The sequence below is a fragment of the Pseudonaja textilis genome, chromosome 2, assembly GCF_049901715.1.
Source record: "Pseudonaja textilis isolate UNSWEBS1 chromosome 2, rPseTex1.2, whole genome shotgun sequence".
In the NCBI taxonomy this organism is placed as follows: Eukaryota; Metazoa; Chordata; class Lepidosauria; order Squamata; family Elapidae; genus Pseudonaja; species Pseudonaja textilis.
In genome coordinates, this window is record NC_141991.1 from 224889058 (window position 1) to 224915660 (window position 26603).

A 26603-nucleotide genomic window follows, 5' to 3' on the forward strand; every position below is an offset into this window, starting at 1 on the left:
GTAGAACATTTGGCTCAGTTCTATATCTAGTACATTTGAATTAATTAAATAACTGGATACTTTCAGAAGTTTTGAAGTAAAATCTGCCTTATTCATTAACCCAGTGTAGTTGCAGATTCTAGTTCATAATTTATTCTGAAGATGCTGTATTTTGCAATCTCAACAGTTGCTTCTTCTGATTAGAAAATTCAATAGGTAGACCAACTGTTTCTTAAACACAAAATCTTAATGTATGTCAATTGCATTCAAAATTTGCAGCAAAAAACAGTGCTTTTTAGCAGTTAATAATATTTTATCAGGAAAACCTCTCAATAAAACCTAAACCAGAAAAAGGTCTCTTTGTCATACTCAGGATATAGCAACATTCAAACAACCACAAAGGAATAGTGCCTATTTGCAAATATACCAGAATTACTTCATTTCCTTTATCTAAATAATCTAAATCCCATCAAGATTGGTTATTACCTTGAGATAAGTGTCCATAAATATTTGGAAAGTTCAAAAGCACTTTTGCAGGCAATATGTACTCTTCTGTTGTATCCAGTTATGGTAAGCTGCCTGATATTCTGTTTTTTGCTGAAATTGTATGTTTGAAAGGGAAACATACAATTGAATGTGTGTCAAATACATGAGTGTTTTGTTTTGCACCTAGAATATTGGACATAGTGACTTCTCTTAACAAGAAATCCATAATCTGGCAGGAAGTATTCGATGATGGAGCAAAGGTAAAGTCTGAGAAATTATGTGAAATGTTCCATCATAATTTTGAGACTAATTCTCCGCTGCAGAAATACATCAGAAAATGCATGTAGAAGTGAATATCCCTTTTATTCGTTTACAAAATCAAGAAAGGTTTAACAAGTGTAAAAATGAGTAAGACCAGGGCAGTTGCTGCTTCTGTCCAAGGTCCAGGCTTTTTCAATCGGTACCCTCCAAATTAATTACGACTACAATTCCTGAATTATTGAATAATCATTCTGTATGTTATTGTGCATCAGGCATCTCATGATGGTGAAGGCTGCAAACACATCCCTGGAAAATAATCTGTCTCTCAACATCCTTTCCATGTGACAGGAATTTTTGAATATTAGAAAATGATATAGAGCCAGTAGGATTGGTATGATATGAGACATAAAGATAACCCTATCTTTGGCAGTTTTGATGTGATATTTTTCTGCATGTATTTAGAAAAGTTCAGAAAGACAAACCATCACAGCATAGTAGCTAGACTGACAGATTCGGATTGGTAAGATTCCTTCTGCAAACTCATTGGGCAACTATGAGATAGTCATTCTCTCAGTCCGATGTACTTCTCATAGATAAAAATACTGTAAAATAAAATTAAGGGGTAATTATTATGGGTTCTGAGGAAAAGATGGGCTATAAATACAATACGTTGTCCTGAATTTGTAGAACTGCTCAAACACCATACCATGCTGGAATGAATCATATGCATGCTGTCCCCCCCCCCCCCCCCCCAAAAAAAACCCTATACTTTTGTCTTTTCAGCTCCAGCCAGACACAATAGTTGAAGTGTGGAAGAAATATTTGTATCAATTTGAACTAGCAAGAGTAACAAAACAAGGGTATCAGGCAATCCTTGCTGCACCTTGGTACCTAGACCTCATCAGTTATGGCGAGGATTGGAAGAGCTACTACAGTGTTGAACCTCTGGACTTTACTGGTTTGTCAATAGCTTGCATTTGCCTTTTTTCTGTGGGAGTTGGGCATTTTTTAATACCTTTGGATTCCAGTGTGTGAGGGCCATATTCCCATTTAAATAAACTAGTTGTGTTCAGATTCATGTATTTTTTTATGCTAGATTACAGGAAAGTTTCCTTTTTCGTAGATTGTGTTAAAGTTATATTTTTTTGTAGTCTAAAAAAAAATAAGAGTACCGATAGTTCTTGACTTACAACCATAACTGAGCCCAAATTTTTAGTGCTGAGTTAAGTGAATTTTGCCCATTTTACGACCTTTCTTGCCCCAATTAAGTGAATCATTGCAGTTGTTAATAACATATTGTTAAATGAATCTAGCTTCCCCATTGACTGTGATGAACCAGGGCATGACACAAAAATAACGAAGTCAAAAAAATAGGTAAAATCCCTTTAATACGTCCAACTTGGCTCCCAATGTCCAGTTATCCTTGACCAGAGATCAAACTCTTCCAAAAACAGTCTACAAAGGGAGGAAATGCAGTCTGAACTCAAAGTACAGATAAAGTAGAAATAAAAACAACACAAACCACACTGAAGTAATTAACATGACAGGCCAGGATAATAAATTGCAGACTTCCAAAAGATGACAAAGCACACACATTTGGGAAGGCGCCAAAACCCAGATAAGCTGCGACAGATAATGCACGCTTTGCTTCCAGCAAGGTGCAAACGCCCTTCTTATATCCTGTTCTCCCAGCTGCAACTAATGAAAGGGATCAGGCCTTTTTCTCTCCCGTAAGCCACATTGCTCCCTTCTCCGTTCCTCCCTGCATGCCCTAGGATGAAGAGGGGGTGGCCCTGGGTCTTCCTCTGAATGCCCAGCCGGACTGTGCCTTTCCCCCGTTTCCTCCACAGCCACCGGAGCCACACTCCCACTCCCTGCCAGCTGTTCAATCTCCCCCTCAGAATTAGACTCCAAGGGCATGACACTGACTTTGCTTGTCAGAAGATCGCAAAAGGGGATCACATGATCCCAGAGACTGCAACCATCATAAATGTGAGTCGGTTGCCAAGCATCTGAATTTTGATTATGCCAACATGGAGGTTCTGCAATGGTCGTGTGAAAAATGGTCATAGGTCACTTTTTCAGTGAGGCAACTTTGAACAGTCACTAAATGAAATGTTATAAGTGGAGGTCTACCTGTATATGAACGCATTCCATTCCATGGTTTGTGTAAGCATATACTTCATTTAAAGTTATTATCAACACTGGTTTAACTTACGTTAAGGTTGAATTTTAAACACTCTTTTCAATGACAAATAGGAAGCGAACAAATGCTTTTTTTTATCCCTTTAAACACAGGAAGCGAATCACAGAAGGAGCTGGTGCTTGGTGGAGAAGCTTGTCTTTGGGGAGAATATGTGGATGCAACTAATCTTACACCAAGACTCTGGTATACCTCACTTACCTAGCTTGTTTCTTCTTTCATAAATTTAAACATCCAATCTTTTTCTTTCTGCTTTAATAATGGAGATTCAAATGTGTGTATTTACTTTCCTTGCATCAGAGGATTGCAGATCTCTATTTTCCATTTGTTTTTTCTCCTCTTCCTTATAAATAGGTGGGTTCTCTACTTACAATCATTTGTTTTTCAATCATTCAGTTACAAAAGTAGCTTAAAGCTGTCCTCACACTTACTACTCTAGTAGCATCCCCACAGACGTGTTCAAATTTTGGCTGCTTGGCAACCAGCATATACCGTATTTATGATAGTCACAGCGTGCCTTTGTAATTCTAGGCCATGGGCGAGTGCTGTTGAAGTTTGGAGCAGTGAAAATGTAACCAAAGTTTCCGATGCTCATAAAAGACTTTCTCAACATCATTGCACACGTGATCACATTTGCAAGCTTCTAACAGGAAAAGTCAATAGGGAAAGCCAACTCACTTAATGACTGTGTGACTCTTTTAACAACTTGCAGTGATTCTCTTAGCTGTGGCAAAAAAGGACATAAACCTTACTTTCCCTGTTTTGGAATGTATCTTAATTTCCAGACTTGGATCCTCACACTGCAGACAAAAAATGTTGTAACCGCTGTCTTGCTTAGTAACATAAATTTTGATCATGAGGATTACCTGTATTCACCCTTACAGGAAGCACTAATGAGTTCAATATAAGAAATTGCCATTACAGATGGGAGACAATACAGAATAGAGGCAAATCTCCCTGACTTCTTTTATACAAAAAAGCATAGTTAGAGCCAGTTTATGGATTACATGCTGAATTTTCCAGCATCATCCAGAATGTTCAGTCAGCTTCATGGTACTATTCTATCACTGGGGAACATTTAACTCCTATTTGATTTAATTGTAAGGTTCTCTCTGTTTGCTCACTCATAACAAAATATATACAGAATCTAAAACTTTTATTCTACCAATGCACACTTTCCTAATTTAAATCTGACTTGTATAAAAGAACTTAGGCATGTTTAAGGCACATTTCCATTTGCACACAGAAATATCCGTGTTAGTCTGACTATATTTTGAAAGTGATATTGAAGTTTCATTCAACTTTCATTGAACCCCTAAGACAGAGTGACATTTTTTTGTAATGCTGTATCTGAAATCTTGTAATTCAGAATTGGCTAAGCAAAACATACATATTCCATTTTGAAAGCAAGTGGGTAAAAGCTTTTAAATGCTGCAGGTAACGTCCTATTATTTTTAAATAAATACTAACCATTTGATTTTTTAAAAAGATTTAAATAAAATTGCATTGGCCTTGTAATTCCAGGCCACGGGCAAGTGCTGTTGGTGAGAGACTTTGGAGCAGTGAAAATGTAACCGATATTTCAGATGCTTCTAAAAGACTTACTCAACATCGTTGTCGCATGCTTAGGTAAGATACAGATATTCTAATATTATATTATAGTTTAATAAAGAAGTAAAGTGCTAGCAAAGTTCCTTATAAATTTCTTGTATCTCTTCTGTTACTAAATGAGTAGCAGTCTCTCTTCTTCACGGAGCAAAAAGATAAGATTTAGCTTAATGTAGGTAGCTTGAAGGCTACACAATATTTGCAAGGATATGTAAATGTATAAATGAACATGAAATACATTTAATTATGTTACATTGTGTTAAATTTAATTCAGCCAAATTCAAGGTTTGCTATGGCCCCACACATATGCCTTTGGCTTAAATATCTTTTAAATGCCATGTTCAAATGGATAGGTGTAACTTGATATTTACATTTTCCTGAGAAAACAATCTGTGGAGCTTCAAATGCATATTTGCATTTTTTGCATTTGTGGAAGTACAAGGGTATAATTTGGTGCACATAAACCTCACAACTTTAAAACTGACACATGTAAGATTAATATTCTCCCACTATATACCCAAAATGGCATGAGTGAGCTATCTTTCACCAAGCTTCTAACTTTTTTGTATTTTACAGCTATATTTTGTATTAATTGAGGGATGCAGAAAGACAGGATACAAACTGAATTATATTTTTCTGATCTTGCATTTTTTCTTAATGCTGGAAAAAATTATTTAAAAACCTGATTGCCCTTCCTCAGCTATTTGCCTTTTTTTAAAAAACAAAAACAGTATTAGACCCAGCCATGAAATTGAAGTTATGTAAATGATAAGGATTTTTGTTAATGTTAAAAAATAGATTTTAGTCTTGGAATCATCTCTAATTGCTTTCTTAGTCTTTAAATTGTACAACATAAACTCTCCTTTTTCAGTATTTATTGGCCACAGATTAATTCCTTTTCCTCTCCTCCATAGGCGTGGAATTGCAGCACAGCCTTTGTTTGTTGGACATTGCAACCATGACTTCCTCTGATCAGGGATCGTAGCAAAAGTGCCTATTCTTCATTTTAATGTGAGACATATATATCAGTGTGAACTATATAGGAAAAGAGATATGCACAACAGCAGAACTTTACAAAACATAACCACTCGGACCAGAAATATACTAGTGCGTATTTTGTATATAACAATATAACAGTTTGGGAAAAGGCAGTTGTAGCTCTTCAGTGGAATAACTTACAACACTCACAAAACGTCAATTTTTCTGAAGATGAATTATAATTTATATCTTATATTTCTATTGACATATAAACAGGCTGCAGCAGCAAGATTTACTTTTGATCACTGTAATTTCAATATAAACTGCTTCCTAACAAAGGATTGAAACAAGTCCATAGTCCTCCATGACATCATGCCAAACCGGTCTTCTTATTAAGCAAAGCATTTTGCTCATAAAGGCTCATTGGATGGTAGTTTGCCAATTCCAGTGTAAATGTAGCAGTCCCAGATGTCAAAGAACGTAAAACTGTTGAGTAGCCCTGGGGGGAGGAAATATGTATCACAAGAGATTATAAGATGAAGCTATTTCAAAGACAGAAAAATAAATTTTACATTTAATTGAAATTCTTTTTTATTGCTAGAAAAGCTGCAATTCAATACAATACAGTGTATTTCGTCTGCAGTTTCAAGTTTAAATTTATTTAACTGTGCAAAAATTTTCATCAAATGTATCTGCAAGTGAAATTGATATGAAATGAGGCTCCTCTATATACTAAGGAAGTGTAATTTAACTATATTTTCTTGCAGATTTTTTTATCATACTCAATATTGTTAGCTCAGTAGAGAAAAAACAGCGCTGAGTGAACTATCTGATACGATAGCATACAAGATGGGCCAGACAGTATAATGCTCTAGCACACGGGTGTCAAATCCGTGCCATCACATAGCCATCACATGATGTATCGCAACATTTTTCTTCTTCAAGGAGCTGGGTGGGTATGACCTGCGGGGTAATACCTCCGGCCACCAGTTTGACGCCCCTGCTCTATCATGTGAGCTATACAGCCCAAGAAGGATGCCTGCCTAGATGAACTTAATCTGAGACAAACTGTTCTAGGTAAAGTTCTTCCATTTAAAAAATACCCCTTGCTGACATTTATCTTTCCACTCAAGAATCACTATAAAGTAGAACTGCTCTTTTTAAGATTAAACTTTATGCCAGAGAAGCTTCCACTGCTTCCTCAAAATGTTCCGATAACAAATACATGGAATAAGATGAAGTTTCATTTCTATAAAGGAGTTTAAGAAAAAGCTGGCTTTGCTGAAATGCCCTGACTTGTCATGATTTCTTATGACTGAAAGGATGATGCTCAAAACAGCCAATTCTGGAGCAAAAGAGAATGTTTTGTTCTGACTTTGAGACCTAGCAATTACTATGTCAAAGTAAAAATATGCTTATTTACTTGGTAATTTTATATATCAGAATGCATGACCACCCCATGCTTCACCAGTTGCGCCAGAGTGAAATGGAAACAGGAAAGAGACCTTGAGGTCATCTACACAAGCACTACAAAGATACTGTGAAGGGAATACCATTGTGTCTCTGCCACTGTGACATCCAGCCAAGGAAACTCGAAGCTGTGCTTGCTGCCAGAATCTGCTGGCAAGCCCTGTGCTATAAAGCCTACACCAGCTTTGAAGACAGAGGCACTGCCAAAAACAGTGAATGGCATCACAGCTCAATACTGACAGATATTGTAACAATAAACTTCCAATTGTGCTAGACTCTGCACTTCTGGACTGGGTCTGCAGAGTCCCCTCCATGCTCACAGATGGAATTGCACAACAGCATGTATTCTTTGAATGCAAAATGCTATCTATATAGCCCACTTATTTCATGTGTCTCTGAGCAGCATACAGAGTTTAAAAAAAGTAAAAGAATCCAGCAAAATAACCAAAACCAACAGCAAAAATTGTGTAAAACACTAAAAACATGTGGGACAGGTAAATGGGATTGGGAAAGGCAGTCCCTCAAATAATCTGACTCCAGGCTATGTAGGGCTTTATGAGTCATTACCAGCACTTTAAACTGAACCCAGAAGCAAACTGGTAACCAATGCAACTCACGGAGCAGAGGTGTAATATATCATAATCTAATAGCAAATCTAATAGCAAATAACTCCCTACACCATCACATTTTGCACCAGCTGAAGTTTCTGGATGGTCTTCAAGAGCAGTCCCAGACACAACGTCTTACAGTAATTCATGCAGGAGGTGGTCAGGGTATGAGTAATTGAGCGTAGGGCCTTCGGGTCTAGGAATGGATGCAACTGGCACACAACCCAAAATTGTGCTAAGACCCATGATCACCACCCGCTCATCGAACAACAGTCATGAGACTAGAAAGACCCCCAGATGGCACATCAGGTCAGTCTGGGGCAGCACCAGCCCATCCAGAACTAAAGGTAGCCCCTAACCCAAAACCACTCAGTCTTGCCATGGTTGAGCTGAAGCGTCTTGTCCCCCATCCAAACCACCACAGCCTCCAGGCACCAACACACGTTGCCATCTATACAGGTAGTCCTCCACTTACAACAATTCATGGAGTGACAGTTCAAAGTTACATCACTGAAAAAAAGTGACTTATGAGCGTTTTTCACACTTATGATCGTTGTAGCACCCCCATGATCACAATTTACATTCAGATGCTTGATAACTGACTCAACTTTATGACGGTTGCAGTGTCCTGGAGTCATGTGATCGTCTTGTGACCTTCTGACAAGCAAAGTCAATGTGGAAACCAGATTCACTTAACAACCCTGTTACTAATTGAACAACTGCAGTGATTCACTTAACAAATGTGGCAAGAAAAGTCATAAAATGGGGCAAAACTCACTTAACAAATGTCTTGCTTAACAACATAAAGTTTGGGCTTAATTGTGGCCGTAAGTTGTACTCGATTTTTCCGGTTTGTTTTAAAGTACTCCACAATATTCACAGTATCCAGAACATGCAACTTTAGTTTCCTGACAATTACAGCACATACCATCATTTCTGCAAGGGGGACAGCTGCAATGACAACCTGGTTATCTAGGCGACCTTGAACGTCATTTATGCTGCCTCTCCTCTGTGCAAGATCAGCAAGTACTACACCAACATAGTTTCCAGGCACGGTCACTTCCAACTTCATGACAGGCTCCAGGATTTGTTTATCAGCATTCTTTAAAGCCTAAGAAACAAAATTACAAGACAAATCTTCAATCCAAATATCAATCTGCTTAATACAGTATTAATTTGCATCAGGGAAATCAGGCTGAAATGAAGTCTATACTTATTCCGTATGAATTCAAAAATCAGAAAATTTCATATAAACTAATTATGAACAACAGCAGAAGTAAAAACATGATTAATGAAATGCCATTTTCCAAAACATAAGTATTCCCAATGCAGCTTACAAAATACTTTAATTTAAAACAGCAACTTAAAACAAAAAATATGTATCTTCATCATGATCCCAGTCTCACCATTTCTGAATGTATGAAAATAAATATCGTAAACAACTTTGTTATGATGCCAATTCAAAGAGAACTACAGAAGGTCAAAAAATGTACTACTTGGCCTGGATAAGATTATTTGATTCGTACCTTTTGCAGGCAACGAGAAGCACATGCAGAAACCATAGTTAGTGATGTATCAGCATTTGTAGCTACTGCCCGGACAGTGATTGCCACATCTTGAACTGGATAGCCCATAAGTGGTCCTACAAGATGAAGTATCAGTAACACATTAAACATTTACATTGAAATCAACCATGCAGATGACAATTCAATCTGTTCAAATGGCATCGTCCTGTTTCTTTTCAAAGATATTTTGCAGACTGCAGATTAAACATCTCCAGCCGAGTCACTATGAATAAAAACAGAGAAAAGCTGCAACTATTCTTTCTAGCAGTTTCATTCATTTGCATCTTCAGTTAAAAAAGAGAAAGGAGGGCAGATGCTAATTTCTGCCTGACAGCCTTGCTCTTTTGTAGGCACACTTAACAACGAAGTCTCTATTTCTTCAAACAATTCAAAACATTTACTGAAATAACGCTTTACCTTGAAGGTATGAGGTTGATATTCCATTTTCTATAGCTTCACGAAGATCAGGGTGAAGTAAGTCATTGATACTTTCAACATATTCAATGACTGGTGCTGTTGCTGGCATCTCTCCCTCCCATGGCTTAACTCCCAACTCAACCGTCACTTGATGTCGCTTTTCTCCTATTATCCTGTCCAGTGTATCTGTAACAAAATCAAGTAACATATCAAGCACAAAGTTCAAGTCATGAAATTAGCACAGTATTTACTAGCCACCAGTTTTAAGTCCTTCATTTGCAGGTCTATGACATTTAATGTACCTGTAGCTTCAACCGAGTTTTGGATTGTTTCTCGATAAGCAACTTGAAGAGGTCCAAGGTAAGTCTCCAGTTTGTATTCGCGTTTGATTCGGTCATGAATGATGTCAATGTGTAGTTCTCCCATGCCACAAAGAATTGTCTAGCAAAAATATTCATAAAAGTAGTATCATCAAAGCATGGTGCATACTGTTCATTTTTCAAAGTGATTTTAAAGCCAGGCAGACCAGAGAAGAGTGCAATACAGGCAGCAAAGTGCATTTTGAGGTAAAGCAGGGGTATCAAACTTAAGGCCCGGATCCGGCCCGCGGGGTGCTTAGATCTGGCCCATGGGGCTGCCCTGGAAACTAGACCACAGTGCCTCTTCTAGTGAAAACAGAGCTTGGGAGGACTGCCCGCAGCCCTTCTGAGCTCCATTTTTGGTGGCAGAGGGTTGCAGAAGGCTGTCACAGCCAAAAATGGAGATCAGGAGCCTGTTTTCACTGGCGGGCCACCTCAGGCGCCACCAACACGAATAACGTCAAGTTGACCACACCCACCCCAGCCCCCTGAGGTCAAACAACCCTAATACTGTCCTCAATGAAACTGAGTTTGACATCCCGCAGCTAAATGGTCTCTACCCATTTTTCAAAGATCCTTGCTTCATAGCAGATTTGCTGGGAATAATTGCAGCTGAAAAGAGAGGGCCAGCTGGGAACCTCCTTCTTCCAATTCAGTTGCATATGCCAATATGGATGCTAGTATAAACACGAACAATGAATTATAAATGTTAGAATGGGCGGGCAAACTCTGCAGCTAGAGATGAAACTTTTGCTCCTTCCAAAGGCTGCAGGAAATGCAAATGATACATGGCAATGGCACTAGGAGCTCTAGGTCCTATTTTGGGATGTGGCGGGTGGGGTATAAAATAGTTAACAGAAAAACAGGACAAAGTGATCTCATTGGTTCACTTGATCATTCATATTTCCACATTGCCCATCTCACTTAAGTGATTCTGGGCAGTTTACAATAAAAAGATGCTTTGTATTTCAGAAAACCTTCCCAAAAGTAATTCTGTTGATTTCAGCAGTGTCATCTGAGAGGTAGGAGTATCATAAAAAAGGAGAGGGGGCCTACATAGGGCTCATCCTTCACTGTCTTAGAGTACAGCAATAAGTTTAAGCATTGTAAACCTTACCTGCCCCGTATTGGCATCGATCTTAACTTTCAGACTTGGATCCTCACGCTGCAGACAAATCAATGCATGATCTAGATCTGGAGCAAATAATTGATTAGAATAGGTACACAGAACATAACCCTGGTCCTCTTCCCTTCTTCTGTACTACAGTTTCCCAAGGCCTCAGCAAGGGTCACTGGTGATGCAGTTCTATTCTAATCCTGGCATGCAGTTCTATTGTAGTGAAACTGACTCTTGTGCCCTCGGGGAGAATAATTGCAGTTAAGAAAACACAGCTCTGAAGAAAAGATGTGATATTACCCATAAGTTATTCAACTCTTCCAAAATTAATGTAGCAGCATGCTAGACTGGGGTTTCCTAGCCAAAGCAATAACTAATCATCTTAATTCTATTCTTTTAAAATATTCTGATTGACAAACTACAGACTAAAACCTACATGGAAGAGAACATAATGTTTCAAAATTTAAGAGATTGAAAAGCAGGCCAGGGAGAAAAGGTTACATATCTCTTCCATTGTTTCCCTCTCTTTTCTTTTTAAAAACCATAAACCTGTTCTGTCAATCATCACTTACAAAACTGTGTCTAGGATTTTTCTTCCTCCTTGCCCCCTTTTCTTCTTCATCGATACAAAATCAGTACAAAATAATCTCACGCTTCTGATCTTCAAAATCTCCTAGATCCGAAAAGTTTTTTGACCAGCAGAGACAGTTGCTGATTTCGATCCCCTCAGGTATGCAATGCGAGTAGTTACCTTTTGATATTTATCCTAAAATCTGAATTATCTGCTAAGCTAGAGAACCATAACAGGACTGCATGCCCTCTCAAATCATCTCACAACTGGAGACATGGTCTAGAGAAAGGGTGTAAAACTTGCATCGTCACAGCGTCATCACGTGACATACCGGGACTTTTCCCCCTTCACTAAACTGGGTGGGGGCAGGGCCAGCTTGTGACGCATTCGGTCCACGGGCCGTGAGTTTGACACCCCTGGTCTAGAGAATAATAGTCATCCGTAATATATTTTTGTGCCTATTAATAAACAAAAAATAATTCCATTGCTTTATCGCCATGCATAGATTACAAGCACAACTCTCCTATTTCAGAAACTGAATTGCACCTGGTTGTTTGGCCATGGAAGGTGGCTCTATTGTACAAAAGAAGACCGGTTCTGGAACCTCAATGCCAGCTAACAGGAGGTTCTGTACTTCTTTAGCTTGACCTCGTGCTGATTCCACATTTCTTCCAGCTCGACGAGCTGCAGCCACTGCAGCAGCTTTTGAAGTAACAATGGTGTCACCAGTGGCACTCTAATGCAAGCCAAATAACAATATATGATGAATGGCCAGCATACAATTGGTTTCCATCATTAAAAAGCATTGAACGTTAATTGGCTAGCCAACATTGTTTTTCCCCCAATTAAAGGACAAGCACATCTGATCCTTTGTTTTGTTTACTACCAGCAGCTATAATTATGTTTTGGACAATAAAAGCACTTTTTAAAAATAGAAGAAAATTTTTGTGAAGATTTCCAAATATTATTCCTCTCTATAAAAATAAATCGAATGCTATTCCATGTATGATTAGACATTTTCCATAGTCTCAAAGAATATATATGCCAAAGATTTTGGGAGCTGCAGTCTCCATACATTTGAAGGGCACCACATTCAGGAAATCTTGACTAGATCACTTTGCAAACTTACTCATGAGAAAATTTATACCAGCAAATTGGTCAGAAAGTCCAGTTGCCTCTTGAAAAAACACCTTTGAGGCAACCATGGCCTGGATGACTGAGACTCTCCATATATTTAAATCAGCAAAATGATTTTGATTCCATAAACGAATCCTGATGTAGGCTTTTTTTCCCCCTTTTTTTTACAAAATACAAAGTTTGAAAGACCACAGAAGGTTTTTTTTTACCTGTTTCAACCCCACAGTCAGGGCAATGTTGCCAGCGGTTAGTGAAGAGATTTCTATTTGCTGATCAGCAAAAGGCAGGAGCAAGCGGCTCATTCTCTCTCTGCAACAATTGACTCGGGTTAGGCTTCAGTCCCCTCAAGAGATGCCCTTTTATTTAAGCTCATTCGCCTTTTCTCACCACCAACCCATTTTTTTAAAAAAAAACTCACGTGCAATTTTTGTTAATATTATAAACTGCCGATTGAGGCTTCATTGTGCCAGAGTAAATGCGCAGAAAAACCAAGGGTCCACGCTGTTTGTCATGAAGAACTTTAAATGCCAGAGCACATAGATCATCTTTATACCACGGCCTGGAGAAATCAATCAAATCAATCAATCAATAAACCAGCCAGCCCACCTATTCAACTTAGGAATTATGACATAAAAAATACTTAGCATTTAGCAGCAGATACATTCACTGAAAGCACCATAATTACTAATAACGGCGGGGTTTCTGCTGCATTTGTAGACATATTATTTGTATTTCCTTAATCAGGCTGAAATACTAAGTGGAGAGAAAAACCCTAAAGACATGATTTATCTTTGAATAGATCAGGCTTCGTGGACTCCTCGGCTGTGTGTGTCTCTGCAGTACATTGTGTTTGTAGCATTCCTTCCATATTCCTGATTCTCTAAAATTCAGTTTACTTGCCCACCCTGTAAGATATTAAATTTTCTTTGCCATACAATTTTTGCTTACTTTTCATCAAATGAAATGACATCTTCACTCCTTACTCACAAGAAATCATAGCTGCGTTCATCTGGTGCAGGCAAATACTTGGTGATCGCATCTAACAAGGGCTGAACACCCTTATTTTTCAATGCACTTCCGCAAAAGACGGGCACTGCTTTATGAGCCAGGGTTACTCTTCGTATTGCAGCCTGTAGCTACAGAAAATCAAGAAGACATAATTATTTTAAACAAATGCATACTTACAATTCAATACAATATGAAAAACACGTGGCTGGCTACACTGATTGACTCGAAAAGTTAACAACAAATCAAAGTAGGTGCAATTGCAAGTGGACATCTGCCTATTCCACCTCTTAGTTACATTAATTGGTTTTTGCTTGGATTATTGTTTGTTATTTCAATCTATATTATGTTCATGGGCACTCAAAACAACTTGATATAATTTTTTTAATTTATTAGAATCACTGAACACTTGTCCTAGACCAGGAGTGTCAAACCCGTGGCCCGTGGGCCAGATGCATCATGCGCTTGCCACGCCCACCCACCCGGTTTCAGTGAAGGGGGGAAATTTGCAATATGTCACATGATGTGATGCCGCAAGTTTGACACCTCTGTCCTAGATTTATTTCTTCTCAAGCTATCAGCTTGATAGTAGTAACAGCTGCTAGGAAATGGATGGCTCAGTTTGCTAGCCATTGAGACAACAGGAACAAAACTAGCAGCAAAATTAGTCCTCTCTTTTCCGGTGGTTTGTTTCTTATGTAAGAAGTAGAAACTATGATTTAAAAGTGACTGATCATCTTTAAACAGGTCAGCAACAAAATTATAAATTGGCTTCTTTATTCAGAGTTATTCTGAACTAACTTTTTTGTGGAAAGTGACACTAAACCCACAATCAACCTCTTCCACATTCAGACATATGGAGTCACTGCATCTCTCCTTCCAAATCTTACCCGTGTGCATGAAGAAGCAAACCATTGAGCGCTTCATGAAATGTGAAAAATTTCCCAGGAGGATAACAGCAAATACATTTTACAATGAAGGCCACCACACAATGAATCAAATTCAAGAAAAGACCCTTTTTTATGAATTCAGCTAGAAGTGCTTTAAACTTAATGTCACACACCCTTTACACCAGGGATGTCAAACTAGCGGCCCGCAGGCCGAATGCATCACATGCAGCCTATGCCTGGATGGTCTGTGGAGAAAACGTTCCAATACATTATGTGATGGCAACACGATGTGGAGAGTTTGATACCTGTGCTTTACACTATTATACCTGTAACTTGCTCCTTTAAGGATGCTCACATGCCTTAAAATAACTGACTAGTTGTCCACAAACTTTGTATCATTACTCTAGCAAGGCTAACCAGCTCCCAAACTGCTTGCGAATTTCTCCTTCTGTTCAAATGACATGGGCTGTTTGACATTGCAAATCCAAGCTTTCCGTGAACCATTTTGTGTTGTTTGAATTTAATTTTTTAACAAGACTGAAATACTGATAACAATTGGCCAATTTGAAAGAAGAGTGGGTAGTATGTTCTATCTTTTGTAATAATTCTAAAATATTTGCTACATTTCATATACCAGCTAGTTTAAAATAGTTTAACAGCCACTTCAGGTGATTTGATCCAGAAAGATGGCTTAAGCATTTAATTGACAAAGAAAATGTAATTTAGATTTCCTTTTGCCATAGCATATTCTGCAATCCAGTCGGATTTAATTCCTTATTATTTCTCACTAATCATTATGGTTACCTCAAACTTGAGCAATATTATTCAAAGGAAGTATTTTATTTTAATCTATGATCAATTCTACTGGAAAAGAGGCCAGTGGCTGCTTTTTTCAACACAAGTATATTTTCATGTATAAAATCCAGTTTACATGATGAATGAGTCAAGGCACAGACCTCATCAGCTGGTAATGAATCAAAACTTTCACTGAATTCTCCAAGGACCAATTCAGCAAACTCATCATCCAGGTCTGCAACCTTTAAAAGATAATGCATTTCCAAATGTTTAACATTTCATATTATTTATGTTAGGTCTGCTTGCTTCTCAATGAAATTAAAAAATAAAGGTCATGTAATTAATCTAACAATATGAAAATATGAATTCCCATAATTGCTAGCCTAAAAATATCTTATTTAAGCTTATGCAATTACACATCACTTACACTAGAGGTCAGCACCAATGCACCTAAATGGGAATCTATTATGCCTCAAAGACACACAGCAGCCAAAATTGATTCAATTAAAATAAATAAAATGACCAAAATAATAACATATCTCAGGATTAGTTTCACAAGGGGCCAGGGGGCATTTTTTATTGGAGACATCACTGAATGGCATCACTGTCTTAGTCTGATGCGGGCTAAAAACAATGTGAAGGAAAAAAATTGGATCACTGCAGCCGCTCTTAAAATGATACCTATTTCCAGGACAAAGCCATGCGGCCTGGAGATGTCAGGGGTTGGAGCAGTCTCCAGAATTTCCAGAAGATCTGCAGAAGGCGAGTGGTGATGAGGAGGCAAAGAGGAGGATGTAGGATCCAATGCAGAGGTGGTATTCAGCAGGTTCTGACCAGTTCTAGAGAATCGGTAGTGGAAATTTTGAGTGGTTAGGAGAACCAGCAAATACCACCTCTGACTGGAAATTTTACAGTATCCTTCCCCTGCCAGGCCCACCAAGCCACGCCCACAGAACCAGTAGTAAGAAAAATGGAATCCCACCACTGGTCCAATGGGGTAGGAAACAGCCCCAAGGCCTCCAGAGACTCAGTGCGGTGGGAAATCAGGCCCAAGGCCTGTGAGGACCCAGTAGGGTAAGAAAGAGTCCAAGGCCTGCAAGGACCCTAAGGGGTGGGAAGCCTCTGGAGATGGAGAAGGCTTGGGATGCCCAGAGCAGAAGGCCCAAATCTGCACTAGGCCTCTCAGGGCCTCTGCGACCCCTGAGGCCCTCCATGCTCCCTTCATGACCACATCTGGCAGAGCAGGGATGGCAATCATACGGCTGCCTCATTTAACCACCCTCACAACTCGCAACCATAATGGACAGGCACATTACAGTCATGTCAAGGACTACCGAAGCAGCACATATATTAACCAGAGCTAATGTTTACACTGAATAATAAATGAAACATGTATATTATTGTATATTATAAATAACTGTGATGTTGGGCAACTCACAACAATCAATTTAGATTAAAATAATGCTGGAGAGTCAATATGATACAAGAATTAATAATGGACCAGGACTAGAGGAATTGAGATTGAAACCTCTTCAATCGTTAAGTGTAGCATTCATCTGGCTGAACAAGGATGAAAAGTCCTTTTATGCCATTCAGAACAACTTGTGCTAATTCAATGTTAATTTGCACTAAAGGCATTGCAAGAGCTTGCCACCATCATAGAATTAAGAATTTAACAATACACATCCCAGAACTCTCTAATCACAAATGAGAACACATCCCTTTTCATTATTTGATTGCAGCAAATGTATGTAGTTCTCAATGTACTGCTTATCACCAACTACCCATATTTATTTTCTCAAACAGCTGTACATCTGACATTGTACAGCAAGCTCAATTAAACTTAGCCCATCCTCTCTGGCTTGTATTTCATTATTTCCTGGTCAGCTTTTCCTGATTTATTTATTCTCCAAATGTGTGCACCAATTTCCCAAATTCTCTAATCAACAAGGCTTTTGCTGAGAATTCTCGGAGCTAAAGTCCACACATCTGAAGGGTATCCAGTACTTTTAAATTAAATTCTCACATGTTTTATGTATTTACTTTAGAACTTTACTTGTTCTATTAAGGTATGTCTTGCATCATTGGCATTTTTTAATAAGTTAAGATCGCCAGCTTCTTCCAAGGATTTCTGCTTAAAGGTCTTTCCATCATCCAATCCAGTGACAGCATTCCAGATAACTTGGTCCTTGGTCACCACATCAATGATTCCTCTAAAAGACTTTGCTTCTCCAATTGGCAACTACAAAAAAACGTATTAAAAACTACCAGTGACAATAAGGTAAGGCACAGTAGCACCAAAGTAACACTAAATATTATTTATTAAGTATCTGAAATCAACAGACAATGTCTGCTTTAATGTCCTATTAAAAAAAACATAATTAGGCCTCCACATTTCTCCATCAATTACATTTTTAAAGAGGTATATGGTTCTCTGCAGAAACACCATTCTCAAAGGCAGGCACAGCATCCGAGAAGGAATGCTTCCTGAGTCTATAGATGGCATTGTTTAACTGAAAGGACCCAAAACACATCAATTGCGTGATCCTAACAGGCACGCAGAAACCATGGAAGGCAAGTGGTCCCCCAAATAGGCATGTCCACACAGTCATGCCACTACATTCTGGACCAACGGTAGCTTCCAGATAGGTTTTAAGGGCAGCCCCATGTAAACAGAACTCTGAGGTAAACAGAGCTTGATTGTCTGAAGTAACTGTCAATCCAGGGGGGCAGACACAATTCCTTGAGCAGGAGCTGTCAATCCAAGGCAACCCCCAAACTGCATACCAACTCTAAATGGGAAAGTAAACCTCATCCAAATGTCAGGTGGAATTCCCACATTTAAAGGACCCCAAAATGCACAGACATTCAATCTTGGCAGAAGCCCATAAAGACCCAGAGAATCTCCAGACATTTGGACAGTATATTGATGGCATCACTCAGTTAGCATAGTGTTGAGATGTACAATTGGGTATCATCCCACCAACTTTATAATCCAGCAGTATGCAAACTATAAAGCAGTAATAGGTAGACCTCATTTAGTATTACAACTGGGATTGGCAACTCACTTATATGAAGTGGTCGCTAAATGTAACCATGACTGTACTTATGATTTTATTCAGCTTTCCTTTGGACCACCAAAGGTCATAAACATTAGGATCAGTCACAAAGTTACTTTTCCATCATTGTGTAACTGCAAATAGTAATTAAACAAGGCAGTTGCTAAACTAGGTCTACCTATATATAATTAATAAATATTAATCACTTTCCAAAATTACCTGTAGAAGTAAAGGCTTCACTTTCAACTTTTGCTTGATACTCTCAACTGAATGGATGAAACTAAAGACAAAATATTACTGTTTTAGAGAGAACAGTTACATTTCTTTAACCATTAAATTATTCTCTTCTCTATAAACTTCCAAAGTAATACAACAGCTACAAAAATAAGAAACTGTTATTTGGCCAAAATGCTTGCACAAGATTTTCCCCAAATGTGCTTTTTCCAAAAGACAATAGGAATGCTGTGTTTTTCCCTTTGAAAATGTTTCGCTTCTCATCCAGGAAGCTTCAGTTCGGTTCAGAAGTGAAATATATTGTAACAATATAGCTGTGGGCAGAGTTACCCTGCAATACTGCATTCTAACCACTGCACCACCAAGGCTCTTTAATTATTGGTTATAAGACTAATTAGTTATTAAGTTATAAAACTCAGTAATAGCCTATCACTCCACATTGTTGTAGTCCTTCTTTGTTTCTCTGCCCTGAAAAATAATAGGTATTTTGTACCTTGCTCCAAGTTTGTCCATCTTGTTTAAAAAGCAAATTCTGGGTATATGGTGTTTGTCTGCTTGCCTCCAGACTGTCAGAGATTGTGCCTAATCGAAAATGTACATTTCTGTTCAGTGGCAATTTTCTGTCCATTACAAACATGTAAATATTTATTTCCATGAGATACAAATGAAAAAAAAACCTGTTACCCATGAAATTTGCAATAAGATGAATTTAACAGACAACCTAGAAAACATAAGGAAGGTGGGAAATAGACTGCAGTAGACAAGTAGATGCAAAGAATTAAAAATGAATAACTGCAAAGTTAAACAATCCCAACTTTGAGAAAAGGCTGCAAAATATTTTTTAAGGGAACAGGCAATACAATACAAAACTTAAGCATAAATGAGATAGAAAGAAGGAATATTTTCCATCATATTAGAAGTTAAGTCAGCAAAGATAAATTGTAACAAATTAGGTCATTGGTAGTACTAAACTAAAGCTTAGGAATTTGTCACTTTTTTAAAAAAGCCATGCTTTATCAATAGCACTGCTTATCTAAATACAACATTCAGAGATGTATAGTTTCCAAATACTGTGGAAACACACAAAGATAGATTATGTCCTGCTGGCAAATTCCAAGAGGAGTCTTAAAATTATAGTTATTACTGGGCTTAAAAGGCTGTGATTAAATCCAGGAAAGCGTTTCTTCTGCTGTCACATAGATAATGCCCTCTTAGATCTGAGTATAAATTACCCATTCTGTGAGGCTTACAGCACAGTTGTCTGCAGAAATTGGAAGTGCTTAGGCATGCTAGTTAAGCCTCATAACAGTTCCTAAAAGATACTGTTCAGTACAAGGGAAAGTTTTGTCAGTATTTGTTGAAGGAAGTGGATGATATGTAAGTTGTTTCACCTAACTCTCTATAGCTACATGGTCTTTGTGCATGTGTACATGTGTATCATCTCCGCCACAGAAAAAGAAAAATCCAGCCTGAACACCTGTTTTGAACTGGAGAGAAAAAATTAAAAGTAACTTTCATTGGTCCCCATGAAAGCTGAATCTCTCCATGGAAAGGGAATACTTAGGATATTTGAAATTCCAGAGGTGTGGCCACACTGTGCTTCTTCCTTGTTTTTTAACATATTTTTATTAAATTTCAAAACATGAATATAAAGTAAACAAGCAAAAAGAAGGAATTGAAAAGAAAAAAAAGTCTAATAGAAAGCAAGATACAGCTACAATAAGTAAGAGCAAAGGAAAAGTAAAGAAAAACAGAATAGCCTTACTTTCATCAGTAGATATAAAAATACATGTAACTCTTAGTTTAAACTTAGCAATAGTCTATATTATTACTATAATCACATATAATTCTAATCATAAAATCCCAAAATCAAGATTTTACCATTCAGTTTCTCTCAAAAAGTCCAAAAGTGGCTTCCAAGCAGAAAATTGGTCAAGTCTTTTCTTTAATAAAAGCTGTCAATTTCACCATTTCTGCCAATTACATGCTGCACTTCTTCCAACCCTTGAACTATATTTTCTTTGTTTTTTAATGTGAATTTTTGGACACAGGCTGTACACACACCATGTATCCAGCCATTAGGATGTGTTACTACTCATATTTGTGCGTATACTTAGGATGACAGTGGGAGGAATCAGGTAGGAACCAAAGGTCCAGTAAACCAAATTGTTTATATTCACTGATCATACCTCAAGAGATAATATAGCTGCCATGCTAACCTGGGAATGGATAAATAATAAGGCTGTCCAGATGCGTTTATCAAAAACAATTCATTATGCTGTAGTTTACATTATGTTTACCTTTTCTTTTGTCTTGTCTTAAATGTAATAGACCAAAGGTAAATAAGCTATGGATCTACTTTTGCTCAGGACTGCCAAACTACGGGGCAATGCTTTGCTAGAAGCTCAGTATACATTGTTTATTGTTTACAATTTAATAATTTTATGTTATATCTTCAACGAGATTTGGTTGTTTTAGGTAAGCCAAATTTTGGCTACAACATTTTTCTCTCCAACATATATATCTTGCAGAGATGCAAGCAAAGGAAGCTATTTGCTAGTGGGAATAAGTCTTAAATTCTCGTCCTTAAACATACCCAAGACATGAAGCAAAGCCACCAAGGAATAATTTTTACCTCCACACCAGCTGAAGCATCAAAAACAGCCACTGCCCCATCCAACACTCGCAAGGAACGTTCCACCTCCACAGTAAAGTCCACATGACCTAAAGTTTAGTCCACACAGGAAGGTAAGGTGTTTTGTTTTGTAATATTATCTTTTACTATTGTAAAACTATTTAATAAAAATATATATTTTAAAAAGCACATTATTTAAGGATGCACATAGCCCTTGGGAGGTGGCAAGGCCAAAAAAATAATAATGATGTGCTGAGCTGACTGCTCTCCTCCTGAAGAATCATCTATGCTGTTCGTTACCATCTGGAATCACTTTGGCATGATATTTGCTGTGAGCCTAATGCCAAACTGACATTCCTCTAAAAAGAGAGGAGTGAGGAGCACATTGTGGTTGACAAAGTGCCCAATTGCAGGAATCTCTCTGAAGTCAAAGAGAAATTGTCAAATCACCCTTATGTGCTCCATGTAATTGCTTTTTCATAGAAAGCAAAAACTTTTGTGGTGGAATTGAATTTTGATTATTTAAAGAGAGGGAATCACTTATTGTTTGGGAAAACATGGAACTGGACTAGATATATAACATGCAATGCTTATGCTGTTATTTCTGATGTCCTACTGCACTTTTGCTGTTTAATAAAGAGTACTGAGGTTTTAAAGATAGGTTTATAGAAACTGGTGAAAATATGGAACAAAGAAATGGTTTTATTGTAAGAAATAGTGATAAATTCTTAATGTGGATTATACTTGCTGGCAATGAAAGAGGTAGAGGTTTTTTTCCTATCTTTTTCTTTTCTTCCTTTTAAGCCCCTTTTGTTTTTTTAATGTATCTTTTTTGTAGCTGTATAAATTTTACTTGCATTGTAAAAACCCCAATGAAATAATTGAAGAAAATGAAATCATTTTGCCGTTGTTTCTTAAACTTGTCATGCTCTTAACATTAAGACGACATGGTACCTGGTGTATCTATCAGGTTGATTCGATGGCCTTTCCAATCAAATGTGACAGCAGCAGATTGAATGGTAATGCCACGTTCCCTTTCCTGTGCCATGAAATCCGTTACTGTATCACCATCATCAACATCTGTTTAAAAGAAAGAGCATGTTTTTAATCAAATAACTTGAGCGCTTGGTAATATAGTAAGTGTTATAGAATATAATACCTGGTGATCAATTGATTACTTAGTTGGACAGGAAACCTATAATATGGTTTTTATTTACAAAACAATGACATCAGCCCCACCACTACCTGTTTCTTGGACTAGTGCAAGAAATTTAGGGTGACTATAACTACAACTATAAATAAATAAATATTGAAAGGTCCTTTTTAATTGCTATGGGGCTGGGGGGGGAGGGCGGGGAAGATTGAAAAAGTCATTACAGCAGTAATATTAATCAGTATCTCATATTTTAAAAACATGAGAATTACAAGCTAAAAAGCACAACCCAGAGGGGAAGAAAACAGGGAAAGATGACAGAAAGCCAAGTAAAATTTTCATTTTCATTTTCAAAAAACAAACAAAAATGAGTTCACAGATCATGCTAACTCATAATGCTATTTGCTCAGGTCAGATCTCCAAAAAAACTAGTCTTGCATTCCAGCTTTCTCTGTCTCATAGATTTCAAAGCCTATGAAAGACTTTGTAAGTTCACAGAAATAGCACTTTGTCTTACTGTTGATAGCTACTTCCCCTCTATAAAAAAAAGTTCACCTCTAAGGTATAGGAAGGGGGAGCTGGCCAGCTGAATTCTTGAAAGGGATAGAAAAGATGGCAATAAATTAAGCGCAATTATATCTAGTTTATCTGAGACGTAGGATTTTGTTGAAAATGTTTAAACAGAAAGTTTAAATAAAATAGATGAAGAAAATAAAATAGATTTTAACTGATACAAAAAGTAATTATTGCACTTATTTTTTTCTTATCTCTCACACCACTAACCTCCAAGGGTTCTTGTGTAACCAGAATAATAGAGCATTCTCTCTGTAGTTGTTGTTTTTCCTGCATCTATGTGGGCCATTATACCTATGTTGCGGATCCTGAAGAAAAAGACAATGTTTTTTTTTTCATTTAGCATCAAGTTATCATTTTTAAATATAACATTATTACAATTTTACATACATATACAAAGAAACTATATATACAGAGAAATATACAAAGAAACTTTTCATCACAATCTAAGCGCATCTCACTATTCATAATTCTTAAAGGGAAATAAAATAAGTAGAAAATAAAATAACAATTAAACCCATTTTAGTTATAGCATAGCATGTTGAAATATTATGTCATGAACTATGTAAGGATTTTGGCTGAGTCTTTTCTGTTGTGGTCCTCACCCTCTGGGATATTCTCCCTCTGGACACAAGATCCTCTACTACACCCCTAGCCTTCTGGAACAGCCTAAAAAACTGTCTTTGCTGCTTGGTTTGAGGGCCCCAACAGAGGCCTGGAACCTCAAAAGAGCCCTACTATGTCAGATCTCTACTCCCAGACCACCCATCATCTTGTATTTACCTTTTCTATTTAATCTAATTTTTCTAATTGTTTTCTAGCTATTTTTTACCTTTTATTATATTGTAGGCTGCCCAGTGTTGCTGTAGTAATAATTTAGGCAGCACAGAAATCTAATTAACAAAAAAATAAACACATGTATAAGTGAATGATGGAAATAATTTGAAATACATGAAATGTTTTGATGAAAGTATCCTCTCTCTCCCTTCTTTTAAAATGCAAACATTTATATTTAAAAAAAATCAGCAAGTTAAAACTGGTGTGCAAGGTTTATTTCTTGATAAGCATCTTAACTCCCTATCCAAGAACTTCTAAGTTAAACTGTCCATTTAATGTCAACATTAAAACCAAAATGAAAGACTTTACCTATATAAACTCTGATAAATGAACATAGAGAATGTTTTGAGTTAAAAATGGAAGAATTAAAACAGTATTTTTGTTAGTGGTGACTATGACTTGTCTGATTTAAAAAGTGTGAATGATACTTTCTACAAACCCATAGAAGAGCTTGCAAAGAAACAGAAAATGGTGAGGAACCTTAATTAATTGTTAATTAAATGATATCAACAGGCATCTGGTGGAAGACAAACTACCAATTTTTTCTTTCAGGAAATTGTTGGCTTTACTATAAATCATCTTGCATGATGATATTCACCTTCAGAAGGGGAGGATAGCAGAAATGATCAGCTATCCCTGATTTGATAATGATTAATGAGGACTAATTTGGGGGGAAGTAGTACATATTGCCCCTTATACTCCATAAAGTAGATAAAGGAAAGTCCAAAGAATCAGTTTATCATTTTTTAAAATTTCCTTTAAAGATTGTCATAAAAACAAAAACAAAGAAAAATCGAATGTAACTTAATCATTTGTTGCCAAATGAGTTTTCCAGTCATATAACCAAGTACTTGCTAGATTTTACATATTATATTAAAAAAATTATTACTTACTTAGATATTGGTGGAGTTAAAACAGAACGTAAAGATTTTACTTCACCTGTGAAATAGAAAAGTTATTGACATTTACATTTGTAGTTTTCTTAATAAATACAAAGCATCATGTTTACAGTACATGCAGGCTCCAACCAGAGTACTTTTTTTTTCATTAAAAACAACAACACTGTCTACTCTAAAAATGGTAATTAATCTGGAATGTAAGAAAGAATGTCTAAATTCATTTTATCACAAAAAATATCAGCAATTAGACTTGATAATCCACTTAGCTATTTAGCAAATTGACTACATATATAATAGGCTCACAGAGGATTTATTACCTATCAACAGTGCATGTGTAGATGTGTAGATATTGTGCAGTATGTATTCTGGATAAAATAATATTTTTACAGGATCATGTTAAATATTTTTAAAAATATTTCACAGAATACCAGGAAATTACTTGAAAAATTAGGAACTTTTTATCTTCTTCTGACTGCAGAATTTCACTGTTAAAAGAAAGCACTAACCATACAATATGTCTGAGTGAAATGAAAGCAATATTCGAACTGGTACTATTTCTTTATCTTTATAGCAGTGTTATAAGCAATATAGATTTAGAATTACCTTTGTCAAGAAATTACCTGCTGGATGAATGTAATTTCTTTGAAGATTCAGAAAGTCTTTGAAGCATTTTATAGTGATAATTCTTGCTTTTCTGCAACGTGTACACTTTGAAGACAAAATACGCATCAAAACAGTCATTACTTTGAAATCTTTTTGTTAAAGCATTAACGGCATATCACATGTCACTAAAGAGAATACTAATTTATTCTATCTAGATTATATGGGGGCTCTTTTGTGATTACTGTTAGGCACCCAGAAATTATCCATAGTAATCAATCACTCTGAGAGAAGCATAATCTCCATTTGATTTATTAGGAACAACTCTGGTACGTCTATGGAAATTTCCAAAACTGAAACTCAATTCCCAGCGAGTCTCACAAATTTCACCCTATCTCCTCCCACATACTACACTTGATAAATCAGGAGAACCAATTAACTGCAGCTGGAATTTTTTAATGCAACATAATAACCTTGAACTGTTCAACTCCCTCACCCCCCTTCATTGTGCACATATTTTCTTGTGTCAGCTAATCTCAGAGCTGACAATTACATTGCTACACACACACACACACACACGTACCATGAACCGAATTAATATTGTTTTCAATTTCATACGCATATTGAAAAACCATGCCGTATAAACGTACCCCTTGCAGCGGGGGCACGATCATTTTTCTTGTACTGCGTAGCATATTCACCGACCAGCCTAACCATGTAAATCGCTGCTACCAAAAAAAAAAAAAAGGTTTATAGTGTCGCTAGAAAGCACTTTGTGCTATGGAAATCGATGCACCAAACAAACTACACGACAACGACACGGCTATTGGTCGTAACCAGATGCCCTTTGACAACCAAGGGTTCTCCAGTCCGCCTGAGAAGCTTCCGCTTTACTCCCCACGTGGAAGGCATCACTTCCTTCGCGGTGGGCCTGCGTCTTTTCTTCCCCCCGCCCCCCCGCCCTCCATGCGTTCCGGGAAGTATCCAAAAAGAAAAAGAAAAAAGCCCGCGACAGTTTAGTTTCGTTTTCCCTCAGCCGTTCATCTTTCCGTTTCAGACGGTCCGGAGCGGCGGGAGAGAAGCGGAATAGCCAAACAACATCGGAGCTCCTTTTTTTTGTCGGCGGAACGGGGCGAAAGTGGAACTGGATATCAACCCGGACCT

At 37.3% G+C, this 26603-nt stretch overlaps 2 protein-coding genes across 3 annotated transcripts in view; one reads left to right on the forward strand and one right to left on the reverse strand.

Moving 5' to 3' along the window:
- The window catches only part of HEXB (hexosaminidase subunit beta), a 25374-nt gene extending 19275 nt beyond the window's left edge, over window positions 1-6099 (forward strand). The window contains exons 10-14 of the mRNA XM_026713964.2: window positions 653-725; window positions 1510-1684; window positions 3025-3115; window positions 4454-4558; window positions 5452-6099. Of these exons, the coding sequence (XP_026569749.2) occupies window positions 653-725; window positions 1510-1684; window positions 3025-3115; window positions 4454-4558; window positions 5452-5509 (502 nt within the window). The 3' untranslated portion in view covers window positions 5510-6099. The remainder of the gene's footprint in view (window positions 1-652; window positions 726-1509; window positions 1685-3024; window positions 3116-4453; window positions 4559-5451) is intronic.
- Window positions 5645-26591, reverse strand: GFM2 (GTP dependent ribosome recycling factor mitochondrial 2). 2 transcript variants are annotated; one of them, XM_026718003.2, is made up of 20 exons: window positions 26090-26591; window positions 25460-25547; window positions 24834-24879; window positions 23314-23411; window positions 22332-22457; window positions 21378-21466; window positions 19236-19324; window positions 18728-18788; window positions 17506-17691; window positions 15611-15691; window positions 13747-13895; window positions 13178-13318; window positions 12969-13068; window positions 12169-12358; window positions 11052-11128; window positions 9878-10016; window positions 9576-9761; window positions 9120-9235; window positions 8522-8704; window positions 5645-6014 (listed from the first exon to the last, which is right to left on the reverse strand). In XM_026718003.2, exons 1-20 carry the CDS (start codon window positions 26132-26134, stop codon window positions 5886-5888), a joined length of 2319 nt encoding a protein of 772 aa, XP_026573788.2. In that variant the 5' UTR covers window positions 26135-26591; the 3' UTR covers window positions 5645-5885. The 2 variants fall into 2 exon arrangements, with proteins under 2 accessions (XP_026573788.2, XP_026573796.2); XM_026718011.2 differs by lacking the exon at window positions 26090-26591 and having other exon boundaries at window positions 25443-25525.
- Window positions 26592-26603: the final 12 nt, after the last annotated feature.

Bases quoted from the DNA above. Each gene is read 5' to 3' on its own strand.
- GFM2 (XM_026718003.2), bottom strand. From the start codon at position 26,134: ATGCTACGCAGTACAAGAAAAATGATCGTGCCCCCGCTGCAAGGG. The intron at 21,467-22,331 runs GTACCATGTCGT...ACTAAACTTTAG, and splicing joins CAACCTGATAGATACACCAG to GTCATGTGGACTTTACTGTG. The intron at 13,319-13,746 runs GTGAGTAAGGAG...TGATTTCTCCAG, and splicing joins GAACGCAGCTATGATTTCTT to GCCGTGGTATAAAGATGATC.